The following is a 14324-nucleotide window of genomic DNA, read 5'->3' as shown; positions in this document are numbered from 1 at the left end:
ATTTTTTTGGTTTGCTGAAAGAAGAAGATAGAAATAGCAATGTTATTTTCACACCAATATAGGGATAACAGAAGAAATTGTCCATCAGACAGACAGTTGCATAGAGAGATTCCAGCATTCCTCTTATCTATCTGCTAAATATGGGCAAATTAAGGAGATGGCTTAGGAAAGAGCTGCCCAGGTTAAGGACGTAGGCTCCCGAGGTCCTACAGACAGGTCACCAAGATAAAGCTGTAACTAATAAGATAAACTGTAATTTGATTAATGCCTGTAACTTGCTTATAAGGTAATGTCAAGTCAAAACAGAAAGCAAACTGTTAAAACCGGAGCCTCAAAACTAGGTGGTTCAAAGAATAGGAACATTGGCATTTAGTCACCTGAATCCTAGAGACAGAGTGAGAGACAGAGACAGAGACAGAGAGAAGAGGATAGGAGAATAAATCCAAAGGATATACATTTATGTCAATAGGAGTGTCTATTCCATAGGGGCACAGGGAGGATTCTACAAGCTCTAAAACATTTTGAATAAATGATTTGACAAACTACCTAAGTCTCTCCAATTTCTTTCAGGCAACTCAAGCTAAACTCTGCTTTCTAAAACTGTTTCCTAGATATCTTGATGGATGATATCTGGGTGATTAATTACGGTTACTTAAAAGGACTAGGTCCTATATTAAATTTTAAAATATTTAAAAGCATATAAATATAATGATTACAGAAGTAACAAAAATTCAATATAGAAAATTTGGAAACCAATGAACAAAGAATATAATCATAGCCATTGTTGTATGTTGATCTATTTTTTTTTTTTTTTTTTTTTGAGAAAGAGTCTCACTCTGTTGGTCAGCCTAGCTCACAGCAACCTCAAATTCATGGGCTCAAGCAATCCTCCTGCCTCAGCCTCCCGAGTGGCTGGGACTACAGGCATGTGCCACCATGCCCAGCTAATTTTTTCTATATACATATTTTTAGTTGTCCATATAACTTCTTTCTATTTTTAGTAGAGACGGGGTCTCGCTCTTGCTCAGGCTGGTCTCGAACTCTTGAGCTCAAACAATCCGCCCACCTCGGTCCCAGAGTGCTAGGATTATAGGCGTGAGCCACCGCGCCCGGCCTATTTCTTTCTAGTCTTTTTTAAAGCACATATATACACACACAGTTAATTCTTGTTATTCTTAGGGGTTAGGTTCTAAAAAGTTGCTGTGAAGACTCAGTTAGTTGATATCGTATCAGTGCTCCTGGGAAAATATAGGGTTAGGTTCCTGAGAGCCTCTGGTCAGATTTTCATCAACTGATCAACACGTAACCTTGTTTTATGTGTGTTTCTGTTTAAAGACACCTTATTTAGTACATATTGTTGACTTGTTAACATTGAACTCATGGTCAACGGCACTATAAATCATGCCTGAACGATGCTTATTGAACATACATTTTCTCCACAGGACACGTCAGAGCCTTCCTGCACTTAGAACACTAGACAGAACTTCAGCATTATGCCTGGGGGCCATTTTTAAACAGTTAAATCACCAACAGAAAGCACAAAAATGTGAAAAACATGGCACTAAGCAGGCCAGGAAAAGGACACTTTTTTATAGTGTGAGTGTTAAAATAAGAGGGCAGGGAATCACCTTGTTCAACCTCAGCTGGAAACGTGGGCTTCGGGTGACTCAAATTTTTTGCCATTCTGCACAAGTCCAAGAACGACCTTGAAAGTGCTTTTGGTATTAATTTTGGGGTTACAATAAATTTTAGCAAGTAGATGAATCTGCAAATATGGAATGTGCAGATGAGGATCAATTATATATTTATATTTACACGTGGCATGATCACTTGTATACGTGTGTGTGTGTGTGTGTGTATATGTTTTCCTTACAAAATTGGGATTTTATACTAAATGTTTAAAAAAATTTATTACTTTATCCCATATCATTAAATATTCTCTGAAAAAGATGTCTGCATACCATTTAAATATGTGACTAATTATGCCTCTATTATTAGTTGTTTCTAATGTTTTTGCTGTTACACATAACATGCATATGACATCTCTGATTATTTCCCTTCAGTTAACACCCAGGAATGGAACTATCAAATCAAAGAGTAGGCACATTTTGAGACTTCAAATTTATGCAAAGACACTTGTCACTGAGCCTTCACCAAAATTTAATAGAGCTTTTCAGAACTTCCTTATTTCTGGTTGAGCTGATAAAAATCAGATTCCTGGACAGGCAAGAGGAAAGAACAAACTGTTGTTAGTTAACGATTACTGACTGCCTTTGGGGAATGTGATATTGACTGAAGGCTTAATTTTTACGGTACATGTTTCTTTTGTTTAAATGCTTTTCAATAAAAAAGTATGGTTTCTATAACTAGAAACAAACAATAAGGATACAGTAATAGGGGTGGCGAAGAAGTACATTCTTTAGCTTGTAGATAGGACCCTGAGCACTGAACTAGACTCAACATGGCACCTCTGAGACAGATGCCCGGTGCTCTGTTTATAATTCTAAATCACAATAATTCTCACTGTAGACATCTGAAGTTTATAGCAACAAATTTTAATTACTTAGAACTCAGTTTTGTAGGTAAGCAACAGCAGGGGAGATGCAATTTCAATCAAGAAGAGCTCATTTTCTTACATTCTTTAACAAGATCTAAGTCAGACTTCTGGGTTAATTTCAGGATGTAATCTTACAGGGAAGGTAAGTGACCCAAATGGGGGAAAAAAAAAATCACATAAGATAAACTTGAAATATTGTTAATTCACCAGGGTTCAAACAGGTAAACTTTGTACACAGTGTACTACCAATAAAACTTATAGGACTTTAAGCTGTCGTGTTGTTGACTGCTTTAATTAGTTTATAACTTTAAACTTAACACTTGTGTCAAGTTTAGAAGGCCAAGAAAGCAAACGCTTAGAGGTCTGAGCAGTTGTTACCTTTAGAACTCGAGAGAGGGCTGCCTTGCTGTCTCCTCTTGGCGTCACTGAGAATGTCGATGACCAGGGTGGCAAACTCATGGGCATTGAACCGAGCTAACTTCTGCCTGCCCTGAAGGTGAGAAAACAATTGGAAATATTCCTCAATGTAAAAATACATGCATAAACAGCCACACAAAAGAAGTCAGACTTCTCCAAAGACCTTCCAGCATGATCAAAGTGTAGTCAATCACAGCCATAATTGAATCAAACCTTAATGTTTTCCATATGAACAGTTTAAAATCATTTATGTAAGAGAACTTTGTAACATTCACGTTCTCACAATGCGTATTTATTTTTGTGAGCAAAAATAAAATGGTTTGCCTTAATGTTTTTCATCTACTGTGGATTCAGTGTTGAAGTAAACTCAGTAATGAAAATTAATTTGAAGGGAAATTTTTAAATTTCAAGAAAAAGTTACCGTCTAGATGTGGCTATAGCCTCATCTATAGCCATAAATCGTGAAAACTAAAACACCTTCCTACTTTACTCCACATTTCTCCTCTTGATAGGTGCTTATTCTGTTTTTAAAGTTCTGTTATTATATACAGTGCTTTGATGAAAATCACTGTGCAGAAATCTATTTTTCTTAGAGCATATTCCCAAATGAGAAATTCCTGTGTAAAGGGATGTACTTAATTTTGAGGCTTCTGAAATTGGTAAACAAATTGCTTTTCTGAAGTCTACAGCAACTTTAATTTGTCTCATCTGTACCATGGGAAAGCCCAACTTACCCCATCTTTACCAGCTTGGAATACCCTTTACTACATATTTTATTAATATGATTGATGAAACTTTCACTAATGCATTTAGGTTGCTTTCTTTGATGACTAAGAAGGTTAAACATTTCTTCACATTTGTAAGCCACTTATATTTCTTCTGTGAATTGTTCTATATTCTTTCCCAGTCATCTATCTGTTGCTTTTCTTATCATTTTGTGAGTTGTGTAGGTGTGTGTATAAAAGATATTATTATTTTTTTTTTTGAGACAGGGTCTTGTTCTGTTGCCTGGGTTAGAGTGCAGTGGTGTCATCATAGAGCACAGCAACCTCAAACCCCTGGGCCCAAGTGATCATCCTGCCTTGGCCTTCCAAGTAGCTGGGGCTACAGGCACAGCCACCTTGCTTGGCTAATTTTTCTATTTTTTTGTAGAGACGGGGTCTCACTATGTCGCTTAGGCTGGTCTCAAACTCCTGGCCTCAAGTGATCCTCCTGCCTCAGTCTCTCAAAGTGCTAGGATTACAGGCAAGAGCCATTGCATATGGCCCCAACATGTTTAATTTTAATCAATCAAAAAACTTAACATACTCGTCCTGGGAAATTGAAATACCATGACATCAGCCATTCCCTCCCATACTACTATAATACTAGTTATTTTCAAACGGAGCCACTTGCCTGGTTTCGTGTTGATGAGTACTCGGGATTGACCGGAAGAAAGGGGACGACGGTTGTCTCGGTTACCAGGGTGCTGTGGTTTTGCGTGGCAAGCCAGACTAGCCAGAGGAAAGAGCCAGAGACAGAATCTCATCACCCCGGGTGTGCCGCTGCTCCTCGGAGAGGCACGGCTCACGCATTACTAGGGAGACTTGGGGAAGCACACTCTGAAGCCAACACACGCAAAGGTAAATGTCGACACACGCGTTATCAGGACAGGAGAAATCGGGCTAGTAAGACACTGAGGCTGGCAGCTTGACACTGCCCACTGATAACAGAAGCTTATTAGATAAAGCCACATGTTAAGTCACCTGCATCAGTCTCTCGCCTGTCAACTTCATCGTACACATCCATGGCAAGTTCTTCAAACAAATGATTACTTAGCTGAAAGTAAAAAATATCAGGAACACAAGGGACAACGATTAACACCAGGAGTGACGAGAGGGGGCTGCGACTTATTCACCCTTTTATCTCCATTGTCTATCCAAAGCCAGTGCTTAGGAAGTACCCACTGTTAAACAAAATATTTCAAAAACTATACAGAGCCTCTAGAAATATCTGCCGCCCACAGCAGCCTCACTACTTTAGGACTCGCAGACAGGGCCTATTAAGGAGGTAAGAGGTCTCTAGAGTGCATCATCTCAAAAGCAGGTGCCAGCTCTCTACTCTTCTTTTGGTATCACCCTGGACAGTGTTAGCCTGTTACCCAGCATGTAAGGGATCCTAAATCCTGGGCAGGATAAAGGAACGAAAACATGCCATTTGGAGAGGGTAAAATGAGCCGTTGCCCAAAAATACAACCCAGACCTCGGCTGCGTTTCTTTGCTACCTTCCTGGGTAGCAGTCCGTCAACCTCCAGGAGAATACAGCTTCCCTAACAAAGCGCGGCCTGACTCGTCAGAACATTGTGTGGCGTCAGCTCACAAAACAAGCCCCGCGCAGACTCAAGTGACTACCTGGCCGTGGCTGGGCACAGGGAGGACAAAGTCTTCCCAGCCCGGATGAGGTGAAGCCCCTGCCAGGGCGGCTCTGGCTCCCTCTGCCCTCTTTGCCTCGGGAAACTCACCCTGACACTTTGACAGTTGTGACTTTTTTAACTGCTTCCCTGCTCTGGGAGGACGGGTGCAGAACTTGGTGTATTCCCTACTGTGCTCCTTACGGCCACAAACAGTGCCTCACGCTCAGGAGGGGCTCAGGAAACAGCCACTCACAGACTGACCAGAAGGTGTTTTATGCAGCAATTAAACATGCTGGCTACACAGGCCTCACGGGAACACATTAAAATAGGCACAATATATTGTTGGATGGAAAAAGCAGGATATAAAGCTCTACAATTATGATTTTCAGTTTAAAAAAAAAAAAAGACATGCGTATGAAATAAGAACTGAAAGAAATGTAGCAAAATACTGAGCTTGACCCCATTAAGAGTATAGTGATATGGGATAGTTCTCTTCTATTTTCCAAATTTTCTTTAGTGTGGTCACATTACATTTATAATTAAAAATAAACCTTCAGAGCCTGCTGTCAGATAAGATCATGGACCAGGAGCCTGAATTTGCTTCATAAATATCCAGTTTTTTCCTCTAAAGGACTACCTGCTAATGTTATTATTACTAACAACAACTATAATAATGGCCAACGCTGACTAAGGGCTTATATCCTAGGCATTGTGCTAATGGTGCTAATATTATCATATTTAATTCTTATAATACCGCTATGAAGATAGGAATTACCACGGTTCCATTTTACAGACAAGGAAATCAAGGCATAGAAGTTAGTAGCCTGCCTAAAGTCACAAAGCTAGTAAGTGATAGACCTGACATCCAAGTTTAAGTCCCTCAAAATGTTAAATTTACTAATTCAATGAATACATTAGCTTTTGTCGTATTTCTCTCAGCTTTTCATGGGGGGTGGGCAGGGAAAGGAAGGAGAGAGAAGAGGAAGATACGGAGGATAAATGCCAGGTACTGATAAGAACAGCCACCTGCGAGGCCACAGGGTGGGGGCCGACACGTTATGGTGGCAGCTCACCCCTGCTGAGCTGGACTGGTCTGATCCGCAGACCCTGCTCTACCTCGATCCCTTTTCTAGAAGACACCAAGGCACAGGGAGGCTAAGAAGCTTGGCAGGGCCGGGATGCACACTGACCAGTCTGACCAGGGCTCGAGTTCTTGAGAGCTGCGCTGCACTTTGTCCCAGACATTTATTTAATGCCGGCCACATGCTGGAGATACTACAGACACCACCTCAGCTTTCATGCAGCTTCTAGCCTAGCAAATGTAGGATAGGCAAACCGAACCTGGGTTTTTATCTAGCCTTGAATTATTGGTAATAAAAATTTGCTTACAGATTATGAGTGATTAAAATGAAATCACACAATAGTTAGTGCTATCTGACTCCAAAGATTATCGTCTTAATCACCTTACTATATGACTTCCTTAGTCACCTTACTATATGACTTCCTTAATTTAAGAAAGGCAATAAAACACACAGACACACAAAACTGTAGATATAGAACACAGAGACACCAAACAAATTGCATAAAACACATTTATTTCATAATACAGTTAAATACTAGCACGGATAAATTCATTTTATGTAATACTTGATAGCATATATGAAGTTCTAGTAAAGGGTCTTCTGTGAAGAGGGGATGAGGAGAGAGCCATAACTTAGGGAAGCTGTGATTTCAGAGTCAAACTTCGGGAAAGCTACTACCTATGTCGTGAAGGTGCTCAGAGCTCAGTTCCTTGAACGGTCAGAGGGATGGATGCTGGGAAAGGCAAACGCTGCAGGCAAAAGAGGGATCCTGGAAGAAGACTTGAATGTGGCAGCTCGTGGCCTCAGAGAGTGTTAATCCACAAAGATACACACACACACACACACACACACACACACACACACACACACACACACACACACGCACGCACGCACTCGGAACCAGATGGGAAGCAGGGCAAGCTCTGAAAGGTGAGAGCTGAATGACACCCTTAAAGGTTATGAAAAGTTAAGAGTCTTGATTCTGATCCAGAGAGCAATGAGAATAGCTGAGGAGTGTAAGCTGGTGGTTAAAATGGCTGGGAAGTGCCCTGGTGAGGCGTCAAATTTGAGTGAACTAGACAAAGAGAAATTGTCCCCAGAGAAGCAGATTTCCTGGGGCCCTGACCACGGTTGAGGTGGGCAGGCTGGAAAGAAAGACGTAGACTAAAGGGAGGCCCTGGCCTGCAGAGCCGGCAAACTCTGAGCACATACTTGGGCCAAGACCACCAGTTTTAACAGCATTAACTTAAAAAGGTCTGATGAATGGCACAGGGTGGGCAAGAGAATTACAACTGCGGCTGGATCCCAAATAGCAGTGAGGGAATCTACAGGATTCGTCACCATTCCAGCATCAGCCTTTATCACTCTCTAGCATCCTTTGTGGCCAAAGGAAGTAACCCCAGGCAAGTGTGCCCCACTTATGCATCACACTGAGAGCAACCAGGGAACTCTACTGAGGAGAAACAACTTCCTAATGTCAAAGGCACAGTCTTCGCTTTTAACATGGCAGAGAAAACTGGGATTATTTGAAGCAGAGCCAAATTGGATATACTAAACTTTTTTTTCTTTTTTTAAAAAGAGATATTGTCTCGCTCTGTTGTGCAAGCTGGAGTGCAGTGGCATGATCAGAGCTCACTGCAGACTCGAACTCCTGGGCTCAAGGGATCCCCCTGCCTTAGCCTCCTGAGTAACTGGGACTACAGGTGTGTGCTACCGCACCCCGTTAATTTTTAAATTTTCATTTCTGTAGAGATGGGGTCTCGCTATTGCCCAGGCTGGTTGTGAACTCCTGGTCTCAAGCAATCCTCCTGCCTTGGCCTCCCAAAGTTCGATGTACTAAACTTAACAGTGCCTTCGGTCTTCATTGCTACCTATTCAATGGTCTGCTTCTAATTTAACAACATCTAAAGGTATGAAATAATGTCATCTAACACAACAGGTAACCTGCACTGAGAACAAGTATCAGTAGGATGGATACATTGATTCCCATACTGGAGTTCACCAGTAGGGAGATACTCACAGATTGAAGTTTCTTCTTAGCTGCTTTTGCCAACTCAGACAAATCCAGGCTGCTAAGAAAATGTACAAAACTAATAAGCAAATAAATAAAACCATGTTCATGAGCTCTATAGAAGATTAAGATAGCAAGAGATAAAAATATTAATTACGGTTTGTGGACACTGTCAGAGCCAATCATTTTACAGTTCAACAGAGTCAGTGAGGAAACTTTAAACAAAACAATTTAGTGACAGTAACTCTTTCTAGAAATAACATAATCACATAACGTGGTAAAGAAAAAAAAAATCACCTACCAACTAAATGACAAAAGCTCTTACTAGATTAATGTCTTAGCCCTAATGTGAGAAGTCACAATTTTAGAAGTGTTAAAAAAAAAAGGGGGTACACAATAGAAGAAAACACAAAAGGGAAGATATAAAAAACTAGAATTATGAGATCACATCTACAATAGCAGCTAATCATTTTATAAACTCTGGACAGGATTTATGCAAAGGTAACTGATAAAATAAGGGCTTAAGGTTCATTTCCTGCAGCAATGAACTTGTCTAATCTTAGAGAGAGCAGGGGTGGGCAAATTACGGCCTTTTTTTTTGTTCAGCCCATGATTTACATTTTAAAATGACTGGGGGAAAAATAATATTTCATAACATGTGAAAACTGTATGAAATTTGAATTTCAGTGTCCAGAAATAAAATTTTATTGGAACAGACATGCCCATTCATTTACATAGTATCCACAGATGCTTCTGTCTACCATGGCAGAGTTAAGTAGCTGCAACAGAGGCCGTAAAGCCCACAAAGCCTAAGATATTTACTATCTGGCTCTTGACAAAAAAGTTTGCCAACCCCTGCCATAGACAAAGAATATAATCTCTTACAATACAAAAATATTCTGTAAGCATACAGATATAATATACAGTCACAACTGGCTAAAACAGTGACAATATCACTGATTCCAATTTTCTTATTAGTAAACTTGTTACTTGTGCGCCCTTTCGAACTTAAGTTTTATATGATGGTTTACTTACAGCCGTCTTATTTCCAAATTGTATAGCCATAAAAGAGAAAAATGTATGGGCTTTGTTAAACATAAAATATAATGCATAAACACTATACAACCAAGTTATTAGTGACAGATAAAATTGGTATTTTAATGGCCTTACCTGTCTGCCATTTGAGGTATTATAAAGTGCTGTCCATTTTTGTGATCTGAAACAGAAACCAAGTCAAAGTTTTGTTCATATAAATATTGATAAGATCTGTAAAGGAAAACCACCATTACTTTCTCAATTTAAGTTTTGCAATTAGTATTTCTGCATAGTTAACCAAGTCATGTGGGAAAACAGAAGTTGCTAGACTGCTACAAATTCCTAAAGACCTGGCCAGTAGCAAGAATCATATCCTTGTTTTCTTCTGGTACAAAGGTTCAGACATTGTTAAACAGAAACCTTGCTCATCCAATCTTCAGGATTAGTTTAGCCTCAGGATAGCTGATGATCTTCACCCATGGAAAGTGTTCAGGGAGCTGAATTCACCCAGAGCAGGCTTCTGTCAGCTCGCCGTGTGGGACGGTAGAGCTTCACTGAGCTCTGGTGACTCACTCATATTAATCTATTAGTACAAATCAGCCAGGGCTGGGGCAGGTGACCTTTGAAGATCAAAGGACTTTGAAGACAGGGACTCCATCTCCTACAAAGCTTAATGACTCAGTCCTAATCTAGCTTCTGGAGGACAATGATCCATGTTCTAATGAATAAAGTCACTAACAGCATTCATATACGGGTTTTTGCGTAAACGTATGTTTGTATTTCTCTTGGGTAAATACCTAGGAGTCGGACTGCTGGGTTATATGTAAATGTATGTCTAACTAGACTGTTTTTCAGAGTAGCTCTACCATTTTGTATTCCAAACAGCAATGTATAAGAGTTACAGTTGTTCCATGTCTTTTCCAGCACTTGCATTGTCAGTTTTTGTTTTTTTTAAATTTTAGTCATTCTGATAGCTACATGGTGGTATCTCACTGTGCTAATGGCTAATGATGCTGAGCTTGTCTTCCATGTGCCTATTTTTTTTTACCATCCCATACATATTTTCTTCTAGAAGTTTTATAGTTTTAGGTTTTACATTTAGATCTATGATCCATTTTGAATGAATTTTTTGGAGAAGGTGTGAGGTTTAGGTTGAAGTTCATTTTTCTGCACGTGGATGTCTGCATATAGATGTCCAACATAATGTATTAAAAGACTATCTTTCCTCTACTGAATTACCTTTGCACCTTGGTCAAAAACCAATTGAACATATTTGTGTGGGTCTATTTCTGGAATTTCTATATGGTTTCATTAATCTATGTGTCAATCTTTTCATCAATACCACACTGTCTTAAATACTACAGCCTTAAAATTAGGTGGTGTGCTTCCTTCCATATTATTCTTCTTTTGCAAAATTGTCTTGGCTAAATTCTAGTTCTTTTTTCATTTGAAATTTATTATTTAGTTAGTTAGTTATAGACAGGGTCTCTGTCGCCTGGGCTAGAGTAAAATAGTGTTATCACAGCTCACTGCAAGCTCAAATTCCTGTGCTCAAATGATCCTCCTGCCTCAGCCTCCCGAGTAACTGGGATTACAGATGTGAGCCACCACGCCTGGCTAATTTTTCTATTTTTTGTAAAGATGGGGCCTCAGTCTTGCTCTGGCTGGTCTTAAACTCCTGAGCTCCTCCTGCCTTGGCCTCCCATAGTGCTAGGATTACAGGCATGAGCCACTGTGCCTGGCCTCATTTGAATTTTAGAATCAGCATGTCTATGTCTATGAAAAATCCTAAATTGAAGTAAATTTATATACTACTTTGGGGAAAACTGACATGTTAATTATACTGAATCTTCCAATCCATAAACATTGTATGTCTCCCCACTTATTCAGGTCTTCCTTAATTTCTTCCATCAGCAGTTTCCAGGATATAGATCCTACGTATATTTTGTTGGATTTATACTTAGGTATTTAATTTGGAGCCTTTGTAAGTGGTATTGCTTTTCTAGTTTCAGTTTCCAATTGTTCATTGCTAGTCTAAAGAAACATGATTGATTTTTGGCTGTTGGCCTTGTATTCTGCAACTGTTAAACTCATTTATTAGTTCTAGGAACTTTTTTGTAGGTTCTTTGGGATTTTCTACATAGAAATTCATCTCATTTGAATGGGGACAGTTTTATTTCTTCCTTTACAATTTGTATGTCTTTTATTTTTCTTGCTTTGTGGGACTGGTTAGGATTTCCGGTGTGATGTCGAATAGAAGTGGTAAGAGTGAACATCCACGACTTGTTCCCAATCTAAGCAAAAGCAGTCTTTCACCATTAAGTGGATACCCTTTATGGGTTAAGGAAGTCCCTTCTATTCCTAGTTTGCTAACATTTTTTTTTTTTAAATCACAAATGGATACTGAATTTTGTTGAATGCTTTTTTTGTGTCAACTGACATGATTACACAGTTTTTCTTTTTTACTCTGCTAACATGATGGATTATATTAACTGACTTTCAAATACTGAATTAGCCTTGCATATCTGGAAACCCCACTTGGTTATGCTGTATTTTTCTCTTGGTACATTGCTGGATTCAACCTGCTAATATTTGGTGAGGATTGTTGTCTATGTTTGTGAGGGTTATTTTTTTGTGCTGGGTTTAGGGTCTCCGAGTAATGCTGGCCTCATAAAATGAGGTAAGAAGTATTCTCTCTCCTGTTTTCTAAAAGATACTATGATGAACTGATACTGTTTCTTCTTTAAATGTTTGGTAGAATAGTCTCATTTTATGTGTAAAACTTGAAATGTTAATTCCAAACATTTAAAAATATCCCTTAAGAGTCATAATCCCAAAGCTGTCAAACCTTGTGAGTCATAAAATGTATTTATTGTATTGCTGTATGGCAATACCACTTCTGCTAGTCGACAGTAGTAATCTGTGAAACCACCTTGGCCTGGAGTTTTCTTTAATGGAGTGTCTTAAAGTATAAATTCAAATTCTTTGAAATACAGGATTACATATTTGCATTACAGTATCCCTTTCTTCTTGGGTAGGTTTTGGTAGTTTGTGGCTTTCAAGGAATTAGTCCATTTTATCTAAGTTGTCCAAATTATGTGCATAGAATTATTCTATGTTTTATTATCCTTTAATGTCTGTGGGATGTGCAGGGATAACCCTATCTTTGTATTTTTTCCTTTTCTGTCAGTATGGCTAGACACATTAATTTCAGATTTCTTCACAGAATCAGCTTTTGGTTTCACTGATTTTTCTCTACTGCTTTCCTTTGTCAATGTCATTGATTTCTGCTCTGATCTTTACTATTTTCTACCTTCCGCTTGCTTCAGGTTTAATTTGCTCATCTTTTTCTAGTTTCTTTAGGGGGAAGCTGAGAAGAATGATTTGAGACTTTTCTTCATTCCTTTTCTTTTTAAATTTTTTGTAGAGACAGGATCTCACTATGTTGCCCAGGCTGGTCTCAAACTCCTGGGCTCAAGCAATCCTCCTGCCTTGGCCTCCCAAAATACTGGGATTACAAGCACGAGCCACCGCACTCAGCCTCTAAGAATTTAATGCTATACACTGGGCGTGGTGGCTCATGCCTGTAATCCTAGCACTCTAGGAGGCTGAGGCAGGAGGATCCCTTGAGGTCAGGAGTTTGAGACCAGCCTGAGTAAGAGTGAGACTCTGTCTCTACTAAAAATAGAAAAAAATTAGCTAGGCAACTAAAAATAGAAAAAATTAGCCAGCTACGGTAGCGTACACCTGTAGTCCCAGCCCCTCGAGAGGCTGAAGCAGGAGGATTGCTTGCGCCCAGGAGTTTGAGGTTGCTGTGAACTAGGCTGATGCCACGGCACTCTAGCCTGGGCAACAGAAGGGATACTCTGTCTCCAAAAAAAGAAAAAAAGAATCTAATGCTCTAAAATTTCCTGTAAGCATTGTTTTAGCTGCATCCCACAAATTTTGGTATGTTGTAGTTTCATTCAGTTGAAAATATTTTCTAATTTCTCTTGAGACTTCCTCTTAGACCCAGGGATTATCTAGAAGTGTGCTGTTCAATTTCCAAGGACTTGTGTATTTTCCAGTTTTATCTTTATCATCTATTTCTACATAATACCATTATAGTCAGAGAATATACTTTGTAGGATTTTAATTCTTTTAGATTTGCTAAGGTTTGTTTTATGATATGGTCTATACTGGTGAATCTTCAATGTGTACTTGAAAAGAATGTGTATTCTGATGTTGTTGGGTAGAATACTCTATAAATGTCAACTAGATCTATTTGGTTTTTGGTTTGGTTCAGTTCTATATCCTTACTGATTTTCCACCTACTGATTCTATCACTAAAAAAGGATTGTTGGGTCTCCAGCAATTGTAGATTTGATCCTTTCTCCTTTCAGTTCTATTAAAGTTTGTTTCATGTATTTTGAAAGACTACTGCTGAATGTGTGCATATTTAGAATTGTTACGCCTTCTTGGTGAACTGATTGACCGTTTTAACATTCTATTATGTCCTTCTCTATCCGTGCTAATTTTCCTTGCTCTGAAGTCTACTTTGTCTGATATTAATATAGCCACTCTAGCTTTTTTGTTTTTTACTTACTCCTTGCATGGCATATCTTTTTACACTTTCTGGCATTTAACTTACCTATATCGTTATATTTAAAGTGAGTTTCTTACAGACAGTATATAGTGAAGCTTTGCTTTTTTTTTTTTTTTGAGACAGAGTCTTGTTCTGTTGCCTGGGCTACAGTCAGCCTAGCTCACAGCAACCTCAAACTCCTGGGCTTAAGCAATCGTACTGCCTCAGCCTCCCAAGTAGCTGGGACTACAGGCATGTGCCACCAT

General features: G+C 39.2%; 1 protein-coding gene across 10 annotated transcripts in view; it reads right to left on the bottom strand.

Moving 5' to 3' along the window:
* The window catches only part of GIT2 (GIT ArfGAP 2), a 51219-nt gene that overhangs the window by 21664 nt on the left and 15231 nt on the right, over positions 1–14324 (bottom strand). For 8 of the 10 annotated variants that reach the window (XM_045534575.1, XM_045534584.1, XM_045534578.1 and 5 more), the window contains exons 8-12: positions 9630–9675; positions 8469–8520; positions 4720–4792; positions 4370–4467; positions 2936–3047 (exon numbers count right to left, since the gene is read on the bottom strand). In XM_045534575.1, the coding sequence (XP_045390531.1) occupies positions 2936–3047; positions 4370–4467; positions 4720–4792; positions 8469–8520; positions 9630–9675 (381 nt within the window). The remainder of the gene's footprint in view (positions 1–2935; positions 3048–4369; positions 4468–4719; positions 4793–8468; positions 8521–9629; positions 9676–14324) is intronic. The other 2 variants (XM_045534576.1, XM_045534581.1) reach the window with 1 other exon arrangement.

The sequence above is a fragment of the Lemur catta genome, chromosome 21 (genome assembly GCF_020740605.2).
Source record: "Lemur catta isolate mLemCat1 chromosome 21, mLemCat1.pri, whole genome shotgun sequence".
Classification (NCBI taxonomy): Eukaryota; Metazoa; Chordata; class Mammalia; order Primates; family Lemuridae; genus Lemur; species Lemur catta.
Note: the sequence above shows the minus strand (reverse complement) of the source record. Positions and strands in the feature narration are given on the sequence as shown.